Source organism: Grammomys surdaster, unplaced genomic scaffold, assembly GCF_004785775.1.
Source record: "Grammomys surdaster isolate TR1022 unplaced genomic scaffold, NIH_TR_1.0 192, whole genome shotgun sequence".
In the NCBI taxonomy this organism is placed as follows: Eukaryota; Metazoa; Chordata; class Mammalia; order Rodentia; family Muridae; genus Grammomys; species Grammomys surdaster.
In genome coordinates, this window is record NW_021604637.1 from 2,964,807 (window position 1) to 2,987,737 (window position 22,931).

At 48.3% G+C, this 22,931-nt stretch overlaps 1 protein-coding gene across 5 annotated transcripts; it reads left to right on the plus strand.

Annotated features, from left to right (window-relative positions):
- Positions 1-5,985: 5,985 nt before the first annotated feature.
- Positions 5,986-20,699, plus strand: Prss36 (serine protease 36). 5 transcript variants are annotated; one of them, XM_028769453.1, is made up of 15 exons: positions 5,986-6,295; positions 6,620-6,655; positions 6,844-6,879; positions 7,368-7,530; positions 7,849-8,129; positions 10,787-10,953; positions 16,290-16,539; positions 16,657-16,786; positions 17,173-17,411; positions 17,505-17,680; positions 18,703-18,940; positions 19,053-19,194; positions 19,496-19,761; positions 19,836-19,957; positions 20,219-20,699. In XM_028769453.1, the coding sequence occupies exons 1-15, from the start codon at positions 6,259-6,261 to the stop codon at positions 20,501-20,503; spliced, it is 2,568 nt and encodes an 855-aa protein (XP_028625286.1). In that variant the 5' UTR covers positions 5,986-6,258; the 3' UTR covers positions 20,504-20,699. The 5 variants fall into 5 exon arrangements, with proteins under 5 accessions (XP_028625286.1, XP_028625287.1, XP_028625283.1 ...); XM_028769454.1 differs by having other exon boundaries at positions 6,259-6,295; positions 17,505-17,684; positions 18,707-18,940; XM_028769450.1 differs by having other exon boundaries at positions 6,259-6,295; positions 17,140-17,411; positions 20,219-20,522.
- Positions 20,700-22,931: the final 2,232 nt, after the last annotated feature.

Sequence of the window (22,931 nt, forward strand, 5' to 3'; positions counted from 1 at the left end):
GCTCAGGCTGGCCTTGAACTAGCCATGTAGCCAAAATTAGTCTTTAGCTCCCGATCCCACCACCTTTACCTCCCAAGTGTCGTATTGCAGGTGTTCACCACCAAGACCAACCTAACCTATTCTGTTTTTCTGTACTCCGCAGCCCCGTGGACTCACTATGCCCTTACCACTCAGCTATCTCCCCAGTCTAGAAATCATTAAAAAAAAAATTGAGGATTATCTAAGGAATGCTTTTTTTTTTTTTTTGCTTCTAACAGTGGCAATCAGTTTTCTTTGTTTTTCCTTCTGAGGCCAATTCAGAAATAAAATAAATAAATAGTGACCTGGAACCTTTTTCTTAAAAAAAAAAAAAATCTCTTTTATCAGGAAATGTAATATCAAAAGCTTGGCTTCAGAATGCCTCTGTTTTTCCCAGCACTGAAAGGTCTCTCTATCTTCCCAGCACTTTGAGAAGCTGCATAGCACAAATACCCTGGTATATCTGATGGAATGTTGCACTTTTACCATCATTTTCAGTCAAGGAAAACATTTTTGGAGTTGATTCATTTGTGTTTCCTTAGCTGACCCTAGAATCCATTTAAACTCCAACTTGTCTCCTCACTCAGGTGTAAGAGCTGAGCTGTTCTGTAAAGTACAGAATGTTTACTTACCTTAAGAGTACAGCTCAAACCAGGAGGTGGTCATACAGGCCTTAAATTCCAGCACTCGGGAGGCAGAGGCAGCCAGATTTCTAAGTTCAAGACCAGCCTGGTCTACAGAGCAAATTCCAGAAAGGACATAGTTCAGTGAGACGTCCATTTCTACATAGACATCACCTAGTCAAGCTCTCTGTGTTCCTTTCAGTCAGCACGGTCACCAGAAAGGACCTCCCTGTCCTGGCTGTTAGCACCAGCTATCATTTTGTCTTTTTCCTAAATTGCATGTGAGTAGCCAACGGCTTATGCCTGTAATCTCAGCACTCAGAAGGCCAAGGCAAGAGAGCTGCAGTCACTTTGAGGCCAGCCAGAGCTACATAATGAGATCCTGTCTTTAAAAAGAAAGAAAGGTGGCTCAGTGGTTAAGAGCACTAACTGCTCTTCCAAAGGTCCTGAGTTCAAGTCCCAGCAACCACATGGTGGCTCACAACTGTCTGTAAAGTGATCTGACGCCCTCTTCTGGTGTGTCTGAAGACAGCTACAGTGTACTCACATAAAATATATAAATCTTTAAAAAAATAAACAAACAAACAAACAACAAAGAGGGTTGGAGAAATGGCTTAGAGGTTAAAAGCACTGGCTGTTCATCCAGAGAGCCCAAACTCGATGCCCAGTACCTTCACGACTGCTCACAGCAGTTCTAAGGTGACGACATCACCTTGTGGAGTCTCTGGGCACAACACACACACAGTGTGCACGACTTTTTCCATTTGGCAAAATGGTTTTGTTGCACTCAGGATGTCCTGACTTCTATCTCCTCTCCATCACTGGATAAAACAGATGTGATGGTTCACTCCTAAAATCCAGACTCTTGGGAGGTGGAAGCAGGAAGATTAGGAATAAAGTCAAGGCATACGAGTCCTTGATTCATTTTGTTTTCTAAAGATGAGGTGAGCAAAGGGCAAAGGGTTGTATATAATTGAAATCATACACTATGACACATTCACTGAAAATGATTTCTATGAGACTGACTCCTGTTCTTACATACATGGTAATTCTTTTTGAAAACGGAGCTTTCCTGTGTTGCTAAGGCTGGCCTTGAAGCCCTGAGCTAAGAGGATGTTAGCTTGTCTTAGCCTGCTGAATAGATAGAATGACAGATAGGTTCCACCATACCAGGTACCAAAAGTAGTTCATTCTTTTCAATTCTGCATAGTATTCTATTGTCTAAACACACCATAATCTGTCAATTTTCCTTGTTGCTGTTAGACTTTTTATTTTCTGCCTCTGGCTCTTGTAGGTAAAGCTGCTACGAGACTGTGTTATGCTACATCATGTTTTTATGACAGGGTCTCATGTAGTCCAGGTTGGCCTCAAACTTGCTCTACAGCAGTGGTTCTTAATCTGCCTAACGCTGCAACACTTGAATACAGTTCCTCATGTTGTGGTGACCCCCAGCCATAAAATTATTTTTGTTGTCACTTCATAACATTATGAATCATAATGTAAATATCTGTGCTTTCTTTCTTTCTTTTTATTTATCTATTTTATGTATATGAGTACACTGTTGCTGTCTTCAGACACCATAAGAGGGCATCAGATCTCATTACAGATGATTGTGAGCCACCATGTGGTTGCTGGGAATTGAACTCAGGACCTCTGGAAGAACAGTCAGTGCTCTTAACCCCTGAGCCATCTCTCCACTCCACATCTGTGTTTTCTGATGGTCTTCGGCAAGGGTCATGTTTCCCAGGTTGAGAACCACTGCTCTGCCAGGTGGTGGTGGCACACGCCTTTAATCCCAGCACTTGGGAGGCAGAGGCAGGCGGATTTCTGAGTTTGAGAGTTCGAGGCTAGCCTGGTCTACAGAGTGAGTTCCAGGACAGCCAGGGCTACACAGAGAAACCCTGTCTCGAAAAACCAAAAAAAAAAAAAAAGAGAGAGAGAGAGAGAGAGAGAGAGAACCACTCCTCTACAATCAAGGATGACATTGAATGCCTGATCCCCCCTCCAGTACCCCGCAAGTACAAACCATTCCTCTGAGTTACATCCACAGCCCCTGAAAGTATTAGTCCCTCCTCTGTTTTGCTGTGCTAGGAACTGCATCCTATACCTCACACACCTCACTGTGTCGCTGCACTATTCCTAGGTCAGCCTTTTTAATTCTAACCATCTAAGTATCAACTGACATCTTGTTTTGTTTGGGTTTTGGTGTGTGGGGGTGTGTGTGGTTATGATGCTGAACCTAGGGTCTCAGAAATACTACCTAAGCAATAGTCAAATCTCCAATCCTCTGGGGTGCTTTAAATTTCCTTTTTTTCAAGTTGACCAGAGTGTTCCTTGGCTTAAAGGCACTTGCTACCAAGCCTGACAACCTAAGTCCAATTGCTGGAACCTACAGGGTGGAAGGAGATAGAATCAACTTCTACGGTTGTTCTCTGACCTCCACACATGTGTTCATACACACACATACACCATAAGTATGGTAAAAGTGGCTATTTTTGTTTCGATTTTTTGAGACAAAATTTGTGTATTCAGAGCTGGACTGGAACTCACTTTATAGACCAGGCTAGCCTTAAATTCACAGAGCTCCACCTGCCTCTGCCTCTTGAGTGCTGTGATTAAAGACAAGAGCCACCACCACTTGGCTTATTTTGTACGCATGTGTACATGTACATCTGTGTGTACATGTATGTGCATGTGAGTACAGGTTCAAAACAGGGTGTTAGGTTCCGGGAGCTGAAGCTAGTAGGTTGTGCATAGCCTGATGTGGGTGCTGGGAACCAAACTTGGCTCCTCAAAAATGCCAGTACATGTTCTTTACAGATGAGCCATCTCCCCAGCTTATGGAGGTGTCTCCTTCCTATGTAGTATCTTTTACAGACCATGGTAGCTCATCTCTAAAGATGATTCCAAGGAAACCATGCCTCATGGTACTTGTGCACCTTGCAGATCTTTATGGACTTTGAGCTGAGCTGTGAGAGTCTTTACCCACTTTAAAAGTGGCATTGTGCCAGGTCTAGACCTGAGCTTTACAAAGGCAGACAATTGCTGCTTCTGAGCCAATGAAAGAGAGACCTTGAAAGAGACTATAGAGAAAAGGGAGATCTTGACACCAGGGAAAAGGTAAACAGCCAGATGTTTCCTGTTTGGGGTACTCACCAGAAAAGAGACCTCTAGTCTCTAAAGGGGAATTGTGAGGTATCCACTAGAGAAGACAACTTGGACATGGGTTTAAGCCAGTAGAGAGTCTTTATTAGCCAGCTAGTGACTACACTGGGAGTTTGGTATCCCAGTGTAGTCCGAGCCTTTCTCAGGGTGAGCTTTTAAGCACACACACACACACACACACACACACACAAACATGTTATAGGCTGACATATTTCAGTTAACAAGGACAGTTAGCCAGAATTGGAACTACAGAAGCCATAAAGCAAGGTTAGTACATTTAGAGATTTCCCCCAAAACTATGGGCTTTGATGAATTAGGTCTTTATTTTACTTTTGACAGGTAGGGCTGTCTACATGCTGAGTTTTACAGCATGAATAGTACTTCCATCATGGAGTCATATGTGCTAAGGTCTAGGGCCCTGTTACACTTCCAATCTCAGACAAATCTGACTACAAAATACTTGGGACAACAGACAGAACAGCTCAACGGAGCCCAGCCACTCACAAAATGAGAACTGTAGTAACACAGATAGTGTTTCCCTTTAGCTTCTGAGGCAGCCAGGCTGGCCTCACACTGCTCTTTCGCCTCAGCTCACAGCATTGTGACTATGGGCGCACACCACTGCAATAACTGGCTGTGTGTTTTTCTTACTGCTTTCCTCCGAGCTTCTTCTCTGATGGGACTGACGGTCACACTTTTATATTGAGGACTGCAACTTCTATTGGCTGGCTTTTTGCATAGACATAGCTCTTCTTCAGTGCCAGAACCCACGCTCCACTCCTTCTCTGTCCCACCCCTTCTTTCTCTCTCTTTGGGGCAAGGCAGCAAGGGTTCCCTCGTTGCCACTCTCCTTTTCCACTCTCCACCTTGTTGCCTTGAAATAGGGTCTCTCATAGAACCAGAGCTTCACTGTTTTGGCTTACTAGTCCTTGAGCTCTTGGCATCTGTCTTGTTCCAAGGACAGCTGTACCTAACTTTTTACACAGGTTCTGAGGATTTGATCTCAGGTCCTTGTGCTTACAAAGCAATTGTTCTTACCCACCAAATCCAGCCCCAGCCCCAGGGATCTCCATTACTGCCAGCTAGTGCTTCCTCATCTTTTGTGGGTTCCTTCAAGTCTACCCACACATGCTCTTTCCTCAAACACTCACTTCCTCTAAGCAGAGTCTTGTTTGTTTGTTTGTTTGTTTGTTTGTTTGTTGAGACAAAGTCTTATGTATGTAGTCCAGACTAGCTTCAGATTCCTAATGTAGCTAAAAGTGACGTTGAACTTCTGACACTGCAGCTTCCCGTGTGCCAGGATCGAAAGCATTCACCACCATAGCTGCTTTATGTAAAACTGGGGACCAAGCCCAGGACTTCATGCATTCCAGGCAAACATTCCAAAACATTCTCTCTCTCTCTCTCTCTCTCTCTCCTCACACACACACACACACACACACACACACACATCTCTATGCCATGTGGGTGCTAATAACCCACAGAGAGGGCAAAGGAGGGCACCAAACCTGGAGCTGAAGTTACAGAAAGCTGTGAGCTGATGTTGTGGAGTCTGGGAACTGAACTCGGGTCCTCTGGAAGAACACCAAACAATCAAAACAGCTAATCCACATCTCCAGCTCCTATGTAGCCTAGGATATGTGGACTGGAGTGCCTTCAGCCTTTGCAGTGTTGGGATCACAGGTACCACCACACCAGTGCCTTACCTTTCTTAAATAGGCTCCTAATGATAAACAGTATACCAAGAGGCTGGGTGACTTTTCTAAGTCACATAAAGAGCAAGCAAGGGACAGTATTGAGGGTCTACCACCCCAGCACAGAGGGCAGTGGGATGTTTTCGGCTTTTCCAGGCTGCTTAGTCCTCTCCAGTACCCCCAGGCCTTGTTCAGCAAGGCAGAGTCTATGATCCCTTTGTTAGGATGGAATTGAATTCCCTAGAATTATTGTCCAAGGCCTGGCCAGTAACTCCAGTAACCAGAGCTGTGTGAGAAGAAAAGGCCAAGCCACAGGGGAAGCCACACCCAAATCAAGGGTGAGGTCTCAGGTGAGTCATGCCAAGGGCTACTGCCCAGCCTGGCCTGCCCTTTCATAGACCCAGTGTGTGGACCTCCAGCACTCCACCCCACCACAGTCATCTTATTTGGTTTAACACACAAGGCTCCCTGCTCATCTCTCCCACATCCAACAGGTGTCCTGGAGCGAGGACACCTCCCTACTTCCATTCTGAGCCTCCAGATATGTGAGATGCACCAGAGTTCTGGGTGGGGCCTTTGAGCTCCCTACTTTCCCCTTTCAGCCCCAGATCCTCTCAGATTCCCACAGATGGGCTCTAGCCAGGGAGGGTGGGGCTACTCCTGGGACCATCAGGAACCAGCTACATAGTTGGTGACAGAGTGGTGGCAAGAAGCAACTTCTTACCTGCCTCTGTGCTTCCAGCTGACTTTAGTAGACCATGTCCCAACACCTGTTTCTCCCAGTTGTAATCATGGGTAAGTTCAGAAGACAGAGCTTTAAGAAGCTGGATACCAGCCCTAGAGAGCTGAAAAACAGGAGATACATCCTGCATCCTTTATGGCAGTGAGATGTCAAAGTAGGTCGAGAAGCAGAGTATCAAGAGGAGGAAGGGGAGGGTGGCCGATGGAGGGAGGGCCATCCATACCAGGAGTCTGAGAGACTGTGCAGAAGGGGAAGGGGAAAAGAGGCCTGGTTGTCTTTGGAAGATGGAACACTATAAAATCGGGTGGAAGGAGGAAGAGCAGCATCTAAGTGCATCATCTCTCCAGACTTTCCCTGCCTCTCTCTTATCTTCTCAGCGGTCAGTCCCATGCCAGGAGCCTTCCAGGACTCAGGTAAGACTGATGGACTGGGGACAGTTAGGTCCAGTTGCCTCAGTGTGGCAAGTCAAAGGGCTGAAACAGGGAACTGGGGGGTGAGGGCGGCAAAAGTTGGGTAAGAGCAGAAAGACGGGTGCTGACAGTGTTCAGGTTGAAGTAAGCCCCCCCCCTTTCTCTCTCTCTCTCTCTCTTCTGTCTTCCAGCAGTCAGTCCTACCCAAGGAGAATCTGAAGACCTAGGTAAGAGAGAGCCATGAGTTGCCTTCACGCTTGTTTGTTTGTTTGTGTGTGTTTGTTTTGTTTTTGTTTTGGGTTTTTGTTTGTTTGTTTTGTTGTGCTTTGCTGTGCTTTGCTTTTGAGACAGGGTCTCTCTTTACAGTCCTGGCTAATGCTGAAACTCACTCTGTAGGCCAGGCTAACCTCACACTCTCAGAACTCCACCTGCCTCTGCCTCCTGAGCCCTGGGACTGAAAGCCGTCTTGAATCCTAAAGAAGTTTTAAACTGGCTAGGTCATAAGTGAATTGGAAGTGCGGGGTGGGGTGGGGGGAGGGAGACACTCCAGTCGTGCCTTACTCATGTTCAGAAAGGCAAACTAAAGGGGTGGATGGAGGGTCAGGCTTCTCTCCCCAACCCCCACCCCCGTGTTACCAGAGTCTCTGGAATCCGAGGGGTTAGAGGAGGAGGGGAACCCTAACAGAGCTTTGACTTCCAAGGGTCTCCATTCCAGACTGCGGCCGCCCTGAGCCCTCTTCCCGCATCGTGGGGGGCTCCGACGCGCATCCTGGCACTTGGCCATGGCAGGTGAGCCTGCATCAAGGTGGGGGCCACATCTGCGGGGGCTCCCTCGTCGCCCCTTCCTGGGTCCTTTCCGCCGCTCACTGTTTCGTGACGTGAGTACAGTCTTTGTCCAGGCTCTCTCCTACAGCTAACCCCGCCCGTCAGCTCGACTTTCCCTACTTATCCTTCCTGCCTGGCAATGCCACGCTGTCCAGGCTGAATACCCTGGAATAGAAATCTTTCCAACGCACCCAACTGACATCTCCAAGTCCTTTTTGACCCATTCAAACTCCACGGTATCAGCCCCAAATCTGGATCTGCTCTCTCCCTGGGTTCCTACTGACCCTAGCTCTCCGTTGGCTGAGTCCTCAAACCCAAGGACTGATTCTATAGGGCCAACCTAGTTCCCTTCCCTCCCGGCACTGGAACAGGAATGGGACCTTGGAGCCTGCGGACGAATTGTCAGTCTTGCTGGGCGTGCACTCCCAGGACGGGCCCCTGGAAGGAGCGCACGTGCGCTCAGTGGACACCATCCTGGTACCGGACAACTACAGCAGAGTGGAACTGGGCGCAGACTTGGCTCTGCTGCGCCTGTCCTCACCAGCCGAGCTGGGCCCCTTCGTGCGGCCGGTCTGCCTGCCTCGTGCCTCACACCTCTTCGCTCACGGAACTGCCTGCTGGGCCACTGGTTGGGGAGACGTCCAGGAGGCTGGTGAGTGGGGCTCACCACTGCCCTTGCAAGTGTGGGCCCCGGGGGCCCTGAAAGCTGGGTCTTCTAGTGGGTTGGCTCCACGGAAGCTGAGCCTAAGAGCAGAGCTTGGGAGATTTGGTTCTGACCCACGGAAAATTCCTAACCTTTTATGTACCCTCCACTGCCCCTAGGGTTGCCTCCCCATTCCTGGCCTCACCTTTTCTCCCAGTTTTTTTTTTTTTCTTTTCTCTTTTGGATTTAGGTCAGATTCGGGTTCCATCCCAGCTCTTTCAGACAAAGCATTCCCCCCTGCACATTTCCTTCTGTGAAAAGAGGAAAACAACTCCCGGGGTGTTGGGTGGCTCAGCGGAGAAAACCTAAGTAAAGCCTATCCGTGGCTAGCACAGACGGCAGACTACCTTTCCGCCCCTATTACTCGGTGTTACTTTGCCGCTAGTAAACATATCCATAGCTATTCCACATCTGCTTTGGTCAGACTTCACCAGGACTTTTAAAGGAGCTTTGTGGAGGAGATGCCCTAGCTGTAGCTGCGGCTGGCAGGGGTACCAACAGGGAACTGTGATCCTGAGCACCTAGGAAGTCTTTGTGGAAAGAGCCAGAACAAACTGATCATGGGTCTTCAGAGCAGGAGATTCTGAGAAGGAGGCTCTGTGGAGAGAGGAAGTGCTAAATAGAGGCCATCCTGAGGACCCTAGGGAAAGCTGGGGGTGCTACACTGAGTGTCAGGGCAAAGCTCGCAAGGATGCTGAGGCTGGATATAGATCTTAAAGTAATGCTGAGACTGAGGAACAGGGTAACGCCAAGCAGTGGCACTGCCAAAGGTCCCCAGACTACCCCAGTTGAGCTCCAAGGACAGGTTCAGCCATGGCCTGACCTCTCAGGATTCTGGTGAGTCTGGAAGGACCTCTTCACGTTCCCTATCCTTCTCTGGCTCCTGAGTCCTTTTCCTCAAAAGTAGCACCTGGGCTGGTTGCAGTGGTGCACACTTACTCTCAGCACTCCAGAGGCAGAGGCAGATGAATCTCTGAGGGTCCAAAGTCAGAATGTTCTACATAGTGAATTCCAGAACAGCTAAGGCTACGTAGTGGGACCCTGTGTCAATAACAACAGCAACAACAAAGTTAGCAGCTGTAAGTGATAATATACACCCAGAAGGCCGGGCGGTGGGGGCACACGCCTTTAATCCCAGCACTTGGGAGACAGAGGCAGGCGAATTTCTGAGTTCGAGGCCAGCCTGGTCTACAGAGTGAGTTCCAGGATAGCCAGGGCTATAAACAGGCTAACTCTGTTTCAAAATATATATATATACATACACCCAGAAGGTTAGCACTGGGGCCCCAGGCTTGGCCTGCAGCACCCATTTACTCCTGGAAGTACCAGATACAGAGTGAATGAAGAAACTGACCAGTTAGGAGGGCCCAGCTTATGCTGCCTGCACTGGGAAGTTACACTGAGAATACAGAGACAAGTGGGACATCTTGGGAGTTAAGTGGGGAAGATGAGTTAAAAAGGGAGTCAGGGAGGCTGGAGAGAAGGCTCTGCAGTTAAAAGGGAGTTGCTGCTGTGGCAGAGGACCCAGGTTTGGTTCCCAGCACCCACATGGCAGCTTATAACCAACTGTAACTCCACATAACTCTAGTTCCGGGGTAATATCCTGTGCCCTTCTCTGACCTTTGTACATACACACTAGGGACACATGTGATGTGCACACAATCAGGCAAAACACTCATATACATAAAATAATCTTTTTAAATGGGGACAGAGATGACACCCAGATTCTTTTATTGTTGTGTTTTTGCTTTTGTGCGTGTGCGTGTACGTGTGTGTGTGTGTGTGTGTGTGTGTGTATGTGTGTGTTGTTTGTCTGTTTGTCTTTCGATACAAGGTTTCTCTGTGTAGCCCTGGCTGTCCTGGAACTGACTCTGTAGATCAGGCTGGCCTTGAACTCAGAGATTCACTGTGCCACCATACCTGGCTAACACCCAGATTCTTATCCTAAAGTCCAGTTTCTGTGTTTGGTAAATGGATACAAGACCATATCTAATACACATGATATCTTTGTGTAAAGGTTGCTCTGTTTTTTGAACAAATATACAACAGGGTTGAAAGCTTGACTTTTTTATTTTTATTTTTATTTTTTTTAGCTCTAACATATACACATTATTATCTGGGGACCTTGTATAGTACACAACCTGTAGCATCTGTACCAGTTCTCTCTGGCTGTTTACAGGGACCAAACATAAGAATAGGAATTAGAGAGAAGAAAGAGCAACAGATGGTGTGATGAAAGTGGTAGGCCAGGGTGCCATCTCTCCCCCCCCCACACACACACAAGGCAGGGTCTCACATAGCTCAAGCTGGCATTGAACTTACTGTGTAGCTGATGATGATCTTGAGTTTCTGACTCTCCACTTCCAGTTCCCAAGTTCTGGGATTACAGGCATGTGCCGGGTCACCTGGTTTATTTAGTCTGGGGACTGAACACAGCCTTTGTGTATGTAAGCAAGCAGCCTACCAACTGGGCTACATCTTCAGACTCAGTAGAGGCATGTTGATGGCAATATCTAGGTGGCAGCTGAAAGGGACAAAGCAAAGGTCTGGAGAGGTGAGTACTTCATACCTAACTCACACTATCTGTTCTCTGGTTCTGCCCTCAGACCCTCTGCCTCTCCCCTGGGTTCTACAGGAAGTAGAACTCAGGTTGCTGGGAGAGACTGCCTGTCAATGTCTCTACAGCCGGCCTGGCCCTTTCAACATGACTTTCCAGCTGTTGCCAGGGATGCTGTGTGCTGGCTATCCAGAGGGACGAAGGGATACCTGCCAGGTAAGGATTGGTCTCCTAACCCATAGGAAGCATCTAATGAGTAGATGAAAATTTGAGCCTCATCTCCATGGAATCTGATCTGGGGAGTATATGCGCCTAGCACCTCAGAGGTGCTAGGTTCAATCTCTGGCAACAAAACAAAAACCTGAAGACAGTCAGTGGAGCCTGACATAGCAGGAAGCACTTGGTAAGTAGAGGAGAGGCCAGGTGAACCGCTCAGGGCCTGTCTGAGCTACATAGTGGTCAGCCTAGGCTACATGAGACCCTATCTCAAACGAAAGAGTATCAATGAGTAGGATAGCATAAAGATTATAGACGGATGGAAGTTAGGACTCAACATATGCACCTGTTACCCTTGGGAGTACGATGCAGTAAGGCCCCAGACTCCCAGGTGTCAGTTGCTGCTACATCTACCCCTGCATCCCATGAGGCAGGGGTTGTGCAACCCAGATTAGGGCAAGTGAGAGAATGAAGAAAGGACAGACACACATACAGCAAAACTGAGGTTGGATTCCCACTATATCTTGGAACTTTGAGGTGTTCACTGGGCATAGCACAGTAGCAAGGTTTAGTTAGTCTCAGTAGGAAGTCTCTGCAGAACAGTAGTCTGGGAACTTCTCAGAGAAAGCTACAATTGCTAGTCTTTACACATTTATCAATTATTTTGGACTCCCGAGTTGAGCTTTGCCACCCATCTTGAGCATGGCCCATTTGTGGACACAGCTTTGCCAATATCTCATGGTTTCAAGGCCTTGAAGCCCTTGACCTGGCCTCTTCCATGTCAACAGTACACTCAGAACTTCACTAGCTCAGGGCATCCTCCACTCCCTTCACAAGTCCGGCACCACCATCTCTTAGATATTCAACTTTACCAAATGCTCAAACTTCATATCTGGAAGATGACAATAATACATCAAGTGTTGTTAACCATAATTAATGACCTCACTAAGATCTAAAAAACTATTAGCTATTATTTTTCTTATTCCAAAGCCCAGCCTAGCAAATAATTATTGGGAAAAATTAATTAATTCTTTTTTTTTTTTTTTTTTTTTTTGGTTTTTCGAGACAGGGTTTCTCTGTGTAGCCCCGGCTGTCCTGGAACTCACTCTGTAGACCAGGCTGGCCTCGAACTCAGAAATCCATCTGCCTCTGCTTCCCAAGTTGCTGGGATTAAAGGCGTGCGCCACCACTGCCTGGCTCTTTTTTTTTTTTAATTAATTCTTCACAGAGGGAATTTTCCAGATAATTGGCTGATGGCCAAAACAGTATATTTGAAACAACTTTTTTGATAAATTAATCCAGCATTCATGGTAGTGGCGTGGATACAAAGTAGATGGTTCTGAGGTTCCAGGACCCATACACATAATCAGTCAAAATTTTAGATTTTATTTATTTTACGTATATGTATTTATTTTATTATTATTTTATGTGTGCTTTACCTGATGAGTACATGAGTGCAGTACCTGTAGAGGCCAGAGGAGGGCACAAGATCTCCTAAAACTGAGTTTCAGATGAGTCAACCATGTGGGTGTTGGAAGCCATATCTGGGTCCTCTCAAAGAGCAACAAACACTCTGATTACCACTGAGGCATCTCTCCAGCTGTAATTAGTTGATTTCCCTCACCCTGAATATCTTTTATTTACTTTTAGACAATTTAATACATATATACAGTGTACATTGATCATATCCACACTGACCGCCCCCCCAGCAGATACCTGCAACACCCCATGCCTACCTCCATATCGTCTCTTTTTATTTTTGCAAATTACTTGAGTCCAGTCAGTGCTGTCTGTTGAAACCCTGGCTGATTCCATTAGTTTGATCATGTGTAGGTAAACTTGAGTGAGCTCATGAATATGATGGCCGTCTTTGCCTGGAAGACAGGACTTCACACCACTCCTCCCCATCCCTCTGACTCTTAGATCCTTTCCACCTCTTCCTCTTCCCTGTTCCCTGGGGAACGCTCAGGGGTGTTGATACAGGTGATGAGCCCTCAATGGTCACCTAGTCTCAGCACTCTGGTCAGTTATATGTCTGCATCTAACTGATGCCCGCTGCAGAGAGCTTTCTGACCACAGTGAGAGCTGCACTGATCTATGGGTGTAAACATAAGTATTTAGAAGGCGGTTAACCAATATGTAGCAAAACAATAGTAGCAGAGTAGGTTACCTGCTAGGGCCCATGAATCCTTGGTTTACATTACCAGGGATAGAATCCTTCCTGTGGATTCCTCAGATATCCAATCAGAAAGCAGGTGGTTACCTCCGTGACCTTCATACCACTGTTTTATCAATGGGCACATCCTGCTTGTCAGGTTCCTGCTGTGGCATGAGGGGTTCACTGTTGGGTAACAGTATGGATGACTTGAGTTCTCCATAGCACTATGAAAGCTCGCCATCAGGGAGGAAGATCTCTGGTCAGTTCCAGGTTGCCTTCTCTGCGTACTGCCTCAAGCGAGTCGTTGTTTCTTCAATAGTCTTACCAGCTATGGTTGGCAATCAAGAGCACCGGCAGTAGTCTGTGTTGTTTTAGAACAAGCCTCTGGGGCTTCCCTGATGAACAACTCATAGGGAGGAGTGCCATACTTGACACTGAGGTTTTCTTTTTTTTTTTTCTTTTTTTTTTTTTTTGGTTTTTTCGAGACAGGGTTTCTCTGTGTAGCCCTGGCTGTCCTGGAACTCACTCTGTAGACCAGGCTGGCCTCGAACTCAGAAATCCACCTGCCTCTGCCTCCCAAGTGCTGGGATTAAAGGCGTGCGCCACCACTGCCCGGCCTGAGGTTTTCATTTAATACCTAAGGCTTCTTCTAAGGAAGCACCATCTGCATGTATTCAAACTCCTTTTAAAATTACAGACATATATATATTTTAAAATTTCTTTAAGGAATATTTATTTACTTTATATACATTAGTACTTTGCAGCTGTCTCCAGACACACCAGAAGAGGGCATCAGATCTCATTACAGATGGTGGTGAGCCACCATGTGGTTGCTGGGAATTGAACTCATGACCTCTGGAAGAGCAGTCAGTGCTCTTAACCACTGAGGCATCTCTTCAGCCTCAAATTATTATTATTATTTCTTCTTCTTCTTCTTCTTCTTCTTCTTCTTCTTCTTCTTCTTCTTCTTCTTCTCTTCCTCCTCCTCTTCCTCCTCCTCCTTCTCATCCTCCTCTTCCTTCTCCTCTTCCTCTTCTCCCTCCTCCTCCTCCTCCTCCTCCTCCTCCTCCTCCTCCTCCTCCTCTTCTTCTTCTTCTTGGTGAATAAAATTCTACTGTGTGCAGTTACCATGTTTTCATTAGTCATTAGTCAGCTGAGGAGACATCTAGACTGACTCCATTTTCCAGCTACTGTGACTGGAACATCAGTGAACATGGATATGTAGGTCTCTCTGTAGGAGAACCTGGAGTCCTTTGGACACAGACCCAGGATCTCTGGATCATAGGATACCTCTACTTTTTGCTTTCTGAGACACTCCATGCTGATTTCTATAGCAGGTGTTCAAATTTCATTCCCACCAATAATGGATTAGTGTTTACATTTCCCCACATACTTGCCAGCATTTGTTGTCATTTCTTTTTTTGAAAATATTCTTTCTGAGTGAGGTGAGATGGACTCTCAAGTAGTTTCAATTTGCATTTCCCTGATTGCTAATCATGTTGAACACTTTTTAAAATGTTTAATAGTTTTTTTGTGTTCCTTCTTTTGAGAATTCTCTGTTCAGCGACTCCTGAGCTGGGTTACAAAACAGACACCATAGAATAACAACTCCCCATATCAATCATTTGTGTGTGTGCTAATTTTAGGTCTTTCTCATTTGATTTCACACTCTCCATTCTTAATATATTTACTTATTTGTTCATGTATTCATTCATTCATAACCAGGACCTTTCTATGTTGCCCAAGGTGGTTTTTGACTCCTGACTCCAGCCGCAGCCTCTCGAATAGCAAGGGCTACAGACATGTAGCCCTTACAATAGCAAGCACCACACATGCTCCTGTAGCTATTATGCTTGCCTAGTTCTACTAGGGTCTTCCTCAGCTTCCTCGTTTGTCTTTACATTTATTTATTGTCTGTGTGTTTTACACTCAATATGGTCTTTAGCCATTTTTGTTTATTTGTTTGGAGACAGTCTCATGAAGCTCAGTCTAGCCTAAAAGTAACCATGCCACTGAGTCCTGATCCTTTCACCTCCCAAGTGTTAGGACTCTAGGTATGGACCTTGGCTTTAATTTCTTCTTCTTCTCCTTTTCCTTCTCCTTCTCCTTCTTCGTGTGTGTGTGTGTCTAAGCGTGTGCATATGGAGGTAGTATTGTATGTGTGTGTGCAGGTATGCAGGCAGAGGACAACCTAGGTGTTATTAGGCATACAGTCTACCTCCTTTAAGGTAGGCAGGGTCTCTTGCAGAGGTGTGGTAGCACAGGCCTTTTGCCCAGCACTCTGGAGGCAGAGGCAGGCAGGGCTTGATGAGTCTGAAACTAGCCTGGTGTACAAATCGAATTCCAGAACATCCAAGGCTGTTATACAGAGAAACCCTATCTTGAAAAACTTTAATAATAATAACAATAATAAAGGACAGGTTCTCTCATTGGCCTTGGGTTCACCAATTAGGCTAGACTGGCTGTCTATGCCTCTATAGTAGTGGATTTACAAGATCAGGTCACCACATTTTTTTCATGGGTTAGGGAGCTGGAACTCGGGTCCTTAAACTTGCAAGGCAAGCATTTTCCCAGGTGAGCAACGCCCGTCAGTACTTGATTTATTTACTTACTTCTTCATTCATTCATTCATTCATTCATTTTCCAGACTGCATTCATTCATTCATTCATTCATTTTCCAGACTGCATTCATTCATTCATTCATTCATTTATTTTCCAGACTGCACTGGAACTCCCTCTGTAATCCAAGTTGGCCTTGACCTTAGAGATCTGTCTGCTTCTTCCAGAGTGCTCAGCTTCCTCGATTTACTTTTTAATGAGGCAGAGCTCAGCATTTGTGAGACACTGGGGTCAAGCCCAGCCCCAAACAAAACCTTGGGAGCTGTGACTTAGAAACCTTAGAAATAAGGGACACTTTGGGGATGAACTACTTACAAGAGTCATTCAGCTCCAAATGAGACCGACAGGATTCTTTTGAATGGTCGTTGGTGCCTTGTCTGGATGCTCTTGGCTTTGGGTACTCTGTGGTTCTGCTTTACCAGGCTTTCTTCTAATCAGAGTTGTAGGTAATACAAAGGTGAAGACAGCTAAGGAAGGTTTCTAGAAGGTGGCTATATGTTAGGCCAAAACAGGGTGAGAATTCTTGAACTAGTCTCTGACTTGAGCCATCTATCATTAGGGTGACTCTGGGGGACCGCTGGTCTGTGAGGATGGTGGCCGATGGTTCCTGGCCGGAATCACCAGCTTTGGCTTTGGCTGTGGACGGAGGAACCGCCCTGGGGTCTTCACTGCAGTGGCTCCCTATGAGTCGTGGATTCGAGAACACGTGATGGGTTCAGAACCTGGGCCTGCCTTTCCCAGCCAGCTCCAGAAGCCTCTGTCAGGACCCTGGGAGCCCAGAGAAGAAAACTGTACCTTTGCCCAACCAGGTGAAGGGCAGATGCACTGACTCAAGCTGAGCAGGGCTGAGTGGATACGAACTGGGGTGGAGGCTGCAGGGTTAAGGATTTCTGCAGACCCCCTGACCCAGGCCTCTCATCTCTTAGAGTGCGGGAAGGCTCCGAGGCCGGGGACCTGGCCCTGGGAGGTCCAGGTGATGGTGCCAGGTTCCACACCCTGCTATGGAGCTCTGGTGTCTGACAGCTGGGTCTTGGCACCCGCCAGCTGCTTTCTGGAGTGAGTGAGAATCCTGGAATTCCTGGAGTGAGTGAGTGAGTGAGTGAGTGAGAATCCATATATCAGGCACTCTTTCCCTTTCCCGCATTAGCCTGAAAGACTGGCTCAACCCTTCCTCTGGGGTAGGAATTGTGCCTCAGTGTGTAGTGTGACGTCTTGGGAAACACAGAACCCAACACAAACCCGGGGAGTCTGACGAGGGCGGGTAGGGAGTTCGGTCCGAAACCTGAGAACCAGAATAACGGAGTAGGGGCGGGGTTCCAGCGTTGGACGAAGTATTCCAACCCAGAGATGCAGTCTAAGCCTGGGAAGCTGGGTTCGCATCGTGTATGCGGAATGCGCACGCTCCTCAGCTTCCCCATCCAGCAGCCCCGCACCTCTGACAGCTCACCCCAGGATTTCGAGACCTGGCGGGTGCTGCTGCCCTCCCGTCCGGAGGAGGAGAGGGTGGCGCGCCTCGTGGAGCACGAGAACGCTTCCAGAGACTTCGCTTCGGACCTGGCGCTGCTGCAGCTGAGGACCCGCGTGAACCTGACCGCGGCCCCGAGTGCCGTGTGCCTGCCCCACCGCGAACACTATTTTCTGCCCGGGAGCCGCTGCCGCCTGGCTCGCTGGGGACGCGGGGGTGCGCGAGGCCGCGCGGGACCACGGACCGGGTGGGGTGGGCGGAGTGAAAACCACGAGGCCGAAGCGACCCCTTCGCCGCTCTTTCTCTCAGAACTCGCACCAGGCTCCAGTGCGCAGCTGGAGGCGCAGCTGGAGACGCAGCTGTTGAACAGCTGGTGGTGTCACTGCCTGTACGACCGCCAGGGGGAGTCCGTGCCGCCGCCAGGAGACCCGCCGCACTTGCTTTGCCCCGCCTATCAGGAGGAGGAAGAGGCGGGCCTATGCTGGGTGAGCGGCAGGACTCGCTGCGGAAATCCGGTCCTGACCTGACCCAGCTGGAGGCGGGAGGAGCTAGAATGGGGCGGGGCGTTCTGGGCTCCGCGTGGTGCCAAAACTATTGTTTCTATTCTCCCCCCTTCCCCCCCGCCCCCAGAGGTTTCTCTGTGTATCCCTGACTGTCTTAGAACTTACTTTGTAGGGGCTGCAGAAATGGCTCAGTGGTTAAGAGCTCTGACTGCTCTTCCAATTCAATTCCCAGCACCCACATGGCAGCTCACAACTGTAACTCCAATATCTGAGACCCTCACACAGGCATATATGCAGACAAAACACCAATGCTCATAGAATAAAAAGACATAAAATTTTAAAAGTAAAAAAAAAAAAAAAAAAAAAAAAAAAGACCAGCCAGTGGTGGCGCACGCCTTTAATCCCAGTACTTGGGAGGCAGAGGCAGGCAGATTTCTGAGTTCGAGGCCAGCCTGGTCTACAAGTGAGTTCCAGGACAGCCTGGACTACATAGAGAAACCCTGTTCCGAAAAGCAAACAAAACAAAACAACTCAGAGATCCGCCTGAGTGCTCAGCACTATGCCCAGATTATTCCTTTTTTAAAAAAATATGAGTGTTGGGACCAAGCCCGGATCCTTGTGAACCAAGTGCTTTGCCACCTGAGCCATCTCCCCTACCTGAGCTTGTCAATTTTAAGAGAGTTGAAACCAAGTGTGTTGCATCTTTAATCGCATCTTTAATCCTAGCACTCAGGAGGCAGAGGCAGGCGATCTCAGTTTGATGACAGCTGGGGCTACACAGAGAAACCCAGTCTCAAAAATGAAACGAATGAGAGAGGGGAGGGTGGGGGGAGAAGGTATTGGGGTTTGTCAAGTGAGGGCTGGAGTTTTACACAAATCAGTGTTGGAACTTGCATGAAGGATTCATGCAAGAAGAATCAGGATCCCAGGAAAGCCCAAAAACCTGAGGATCTGTAGGCCCTGCAGCCTGCACTCATGCTAGTAACAATACTGTTTTGCTGCAGAAAGATTCCGGTTGGAGCCTTCTGTGTCGTGAGGAGGGGACGTGGTTCCTGGCTGGACACAGAACCCTCTCAAATGGTTGTCTCCGACCCCGAGCCTTTTCCCCAGTGCAGACTCATGGTTTATGGATCAGTCATGTGACTCAGGGAGCATACCTGGAGGATCAGCTAACCTGGGACTGGGGCCCTGAAGGGGAGGAGACTGAAAAACAGACTTGTCCCCCACATACTGAGCACGGTGGTGAGCAGGGGTCTGTGAGGCTTCAGGAGTTCCTGGTAATTCTTAGACCCTGGAAAGACTTTCAGTGGGCAGCTTTGGGACTCCCACTGACATGGCCACCTCTTCTCTCTAGCCTGTGGCCTAAGGCCAAAATCCACTCCAGGTGGTGTGTTGTGGCCCTGGCTGACAGAGGTGCATGTGACTGGTGATAGAGTCTGCACTGGGATTCTGGTGGCCCCAGGCTGGGTCCTAGCAGCCACTCACTGTATTCTCAGGTGGGTTTCTCCTAGCAAGGAAGGAAGGTGAGGAAAATTGGGTGATAGATGAGGGATTCTGTCAGTAGTAGGATGGCATCACATTTGGGCTCACATAGCTCAGGGAATGCATTGTGGGTGATTTTGTTAGGATGCTTTGGTTTGGTTAGATTTGAAAAGGCAGGAGAGAGTGGAATAACAGAACAGTGGTGGGTGGTCCTAAAGACCGTTTCTGCCCTGTTCTTCTGCTGGGAAGGACTTCACCAGCTATGGAAGAAATAAGACAGGATACCGGTTCTGATACTGGTTCCTCTTCTCATAGGCTGGGCTCTACAACAGTGCCTTACATTGAAGTCTATCTGGGCCGGGCAGGGGTCAGCTCCCTCCCACAGGGCCACCAGGTATCTCGATCTGTTGTCAGCATCCGTCTGCCCCGGCACTTAGGACTTAGACCCCCCCTGGCCCTACTGGAGCTGAACTCTCGGGTGGAGCCCTCCCCATCAGCTCTTCCCGTCTGCCTACACCCAGGGGGTATTCCCCCAGGGGCCAGCTGCTGGGTTCTGGGCTGGAAGGACCCACAGGACAGAGGTGAGAGCCCTTGGGTCATGGGAATAAGGAATAACCTCAAGCCAGAACCCTTTACAGCTCTCTCTCCTCCCTAGTTCCTGTAGCTGCTGCTGTCTCCGTCTTGACACCACGACTCTGTCACTGCCTCTATCAGGGCATTCTGACTCCTGGAACCTTCTGTGTCCTCTATACAGAGGGGCAGGAGGAGAGATGTGAGGTACAGGGGCCTAAGGATCTTGGACCAGGGAGGAGAAAGATAGTACTGGGCCACTAGACCGTATTTCGAATAGAATTGGAATTTCTTGGCATTGAGTTCCAGATAGGAACAAGTATTATTTCTGAGCTAGACCTTAGAGAGACCAGGAACCAGGATTTCTAAGGGAGAGATATGCAGTGCTTTGTGACTGGACCTTAGGGAAGTTAAGAGAACCAGATGGAAGGGTAACAGACTCATTTGGCCTTGGCTCCAACTCTGCAGGTGACCTCAGCACCTGCCCTCCTGTGCCAGACTGAGGGAGGTCCTTGGGTTCTCGTGGGCATGGCTGTTCGAGGTAGCCGGGAGCTGTTTGCAGCCATTGGCCCGGAAGCAACCTGGATATCACAGACAGTGGAAGAAGCCCATTTTCTTCATGTCAGTGGCTCCTCCTACTGGTCTCCCGAAAGCAATGACCCCTGCCCCCAAGACTTGGCAGACTCTGCAAGCTCCCCTAAGGTTGCTGCTCTGCTTCTGCTCCTCCTCCTGGCTATACTGATCCCTCGCTGAGAGCGAGCCTGGCTCTCCTTCTCACCGCCCATCAGGGCTGGAATGTGGCCCAACCAGCCAGCTCCCAGGCCTGGAGAGGGCCTCTTCCACCTCTACTGCATCAGCTTTCAGATAATTGGACCTCAGTGCTGGCTACTTTGAATCTAAGAATCCTTGGGGGTGGAGGAGGAACAGACAATAAAAATGTAAATACAGACACGTGGCTTTGTGGCATCTCTTAGGCTACAGAGGTGCTGAACACCTCAGAGCTATGGGAAAGCCCCAAGGATAGGGCTCTACCCTGTTGGTGAGTCAGGCCTTGGGATCCCAGGAAATGTGAACCCTATCATGTGGCAGTGTTCCCTCATTCCTGCCTCTGGGCGGGGGAGGTTAGGTGGACAGCTGGTTGTGTGTCACTTCTCCATTGGAATTAGTGTCCCTGGCACCTGCACCATACCTCAGCCCTGGCTCTGTATGTACTAGACTAGCAAGCCTTGGGATGTGAAAGCTAGCCCCAAATAAATAATACCCCAATGTATAATATACACACACAAACACAGGAACCTCTGCATCCTTCAAGAGACTCCCTCCTGCATGTCCACTAACCAGTGCCCCCAGGATCTGGGCCACCTACATGCAAATACCACCTCTGCATCTTCCACTCACCAGTTAATTCAATCCATGTTACTTGCTAACTGGCAAAGCATGACAACCAGAGCCTGAAATGATAAGTTCACCAACCCCTCCCTGCCACATCTAAATACTCCTTGACTAGCGATCAAGAAACGGTCAGAGCACAAATGAGGTTTGAGCACATAGAAGACAGCAAATACAGAGCTGAAACACGTGGAAGTCTTGATGGGTAAACAGAGGGTTTACGCATAGAGTTGGGGTGGAGGTGGGGGTGGTCACAGTCTGTTATATAGGCAGAGAGCAGGGAAGGGAGACCTAGAGTGAACTGGAAGGCAGCCCTGGAGACTGAGAAGGGCAGATGCTGTTGAAGGCTTTTCCTCCATTGTTAGTTAGGTACCACAGTGAATATTCTCCAGGCCCTCAAGGCAGTGCACACATACACCTGCCCTCTGTAACCCACACTGAGCCTGCCTCATCCTTTCCCTAAACATACCACACGTGACTCCCAAAGTCTTACCCCTCCCTCCTAAGTCAACCTCTCCCATTCACGCCCTCCAGGAATTCTCTGACAAAGGGCTGGGCTGGAATCCAGATGCCTAGGCTTCTAGAAGACAGTAGAGGAAATAAGGGTCAATTTTTCCCCAAGTTTACACTTAACCCAAACCCTTACTCGCTGAGTGCAGTCACACGGGATGCCTTTCCGCAAACTCCTTCTGTGTTCCTGTTACTTGTGTGTACATACAAACGCATGCACCCACACAAGCAAATTCTGAGGCTGCTGCTCTCCACTATCTTGAGGCAGGGTCTCACTGAATCTGGACCTTGCTGTTTCACCTAGACTGGCTGACCAGCAAAGCTCCAGGGTCCGCTGTCTCCCACCCAGGACTGCCCTGGGGTTGCAACTGTGAGCCACCACACTCACTTTTTATAGAAAGCTAGGGTTCGCCGGGCGGTGGTGGCGCACGCCTTTAATCCCAGCACTTGGGAGGCAGAGGCAGGCGGATTTCTGAGTTCCAGGACAGCCAGAACTACACAGAGAAACCCTATCTCGAAAAAAAAAAAAAAAAAAAGAAAGCTAGGATTCTGAACCTGGGTTTTTATGCTTGCCCGGCAAGGGGAACCTGAACTTCTGCCCTACCTACTTTACAACACCCCAGCTTTGTCATTTTTTTTTTTTTAAGTGAAGGGTTTCCTCTATGTAGCCTTGACTATCCTAGAACTTGCTATGTAGACCAGGCTGGCCTCAAACTCACAGAGGCATCTCTGCCTTAGTGGGAAGGAGGACAGCTGGCTTTAAGCATGTGCGACCACACCTGGCCCAACGTCGACAGCTTCGTTTTGCTATCATCTTTCCATGCCCTCTGAGGATTTGGCTCCCAGTGTTCTTCTTCCACAACCCTTGCAGCTACGGTGCAGTTGGGAGTCCCACTAATTGTGTCTATCACAGCTCCTAATTTGAAATGATTCAATAATTGCCTTTTGTTATTTGATTCAAGTCTGACATCTCTACTTCATCATCATCATCTCAAGGAGGTCACGGATGGTACAGTCTGTCACTTGTGCCCAGGTCCACAAGGCTGTACTTAGCAAATACTTATTGGGTGATTGTCAACAGCCAGATGTGCTCAACACCTGCAGGAAGGTGTTTTTACAGAGGGCCTGCCAGGAATGGCCTTGGCCTGGGGCATTCATTCCCCCATGCCCTAGTCTTAGATACCTGGCCTGAGGAGGGAAGGAAAAGGGTGAGCAGGGGCTGTGGCCCTACATTAATAAAGTCTAGACCAGGCCAGGTCGGGGAGTTGGGGGGTTGGAAGAG

Bases quoted from the DNA above. Each gene is read 5' to 3' on its own strand.
- Prss36 (XM_028769450.1), top strand. From the start codon at position 6,259: ATGTCCCAACACCTGTTTCTCCCAGTTGTAATCATGG. The intron at 8,130-10,786 runs GTGAGTGGGGCT...TTCTGCCCTCAG, and splicing joins GGGAGACGTCCAGGAGGCTG to ACCCTCTGCCTCTCCCCTGG. The intron at 16,787-17,139 runs GTGAGTGAGAAT...CACGCTCCTCAG, and splicing joins CCCGCCAGCTGCTTTCTGGA to CTTCCCCATCCAGCAGCCCC.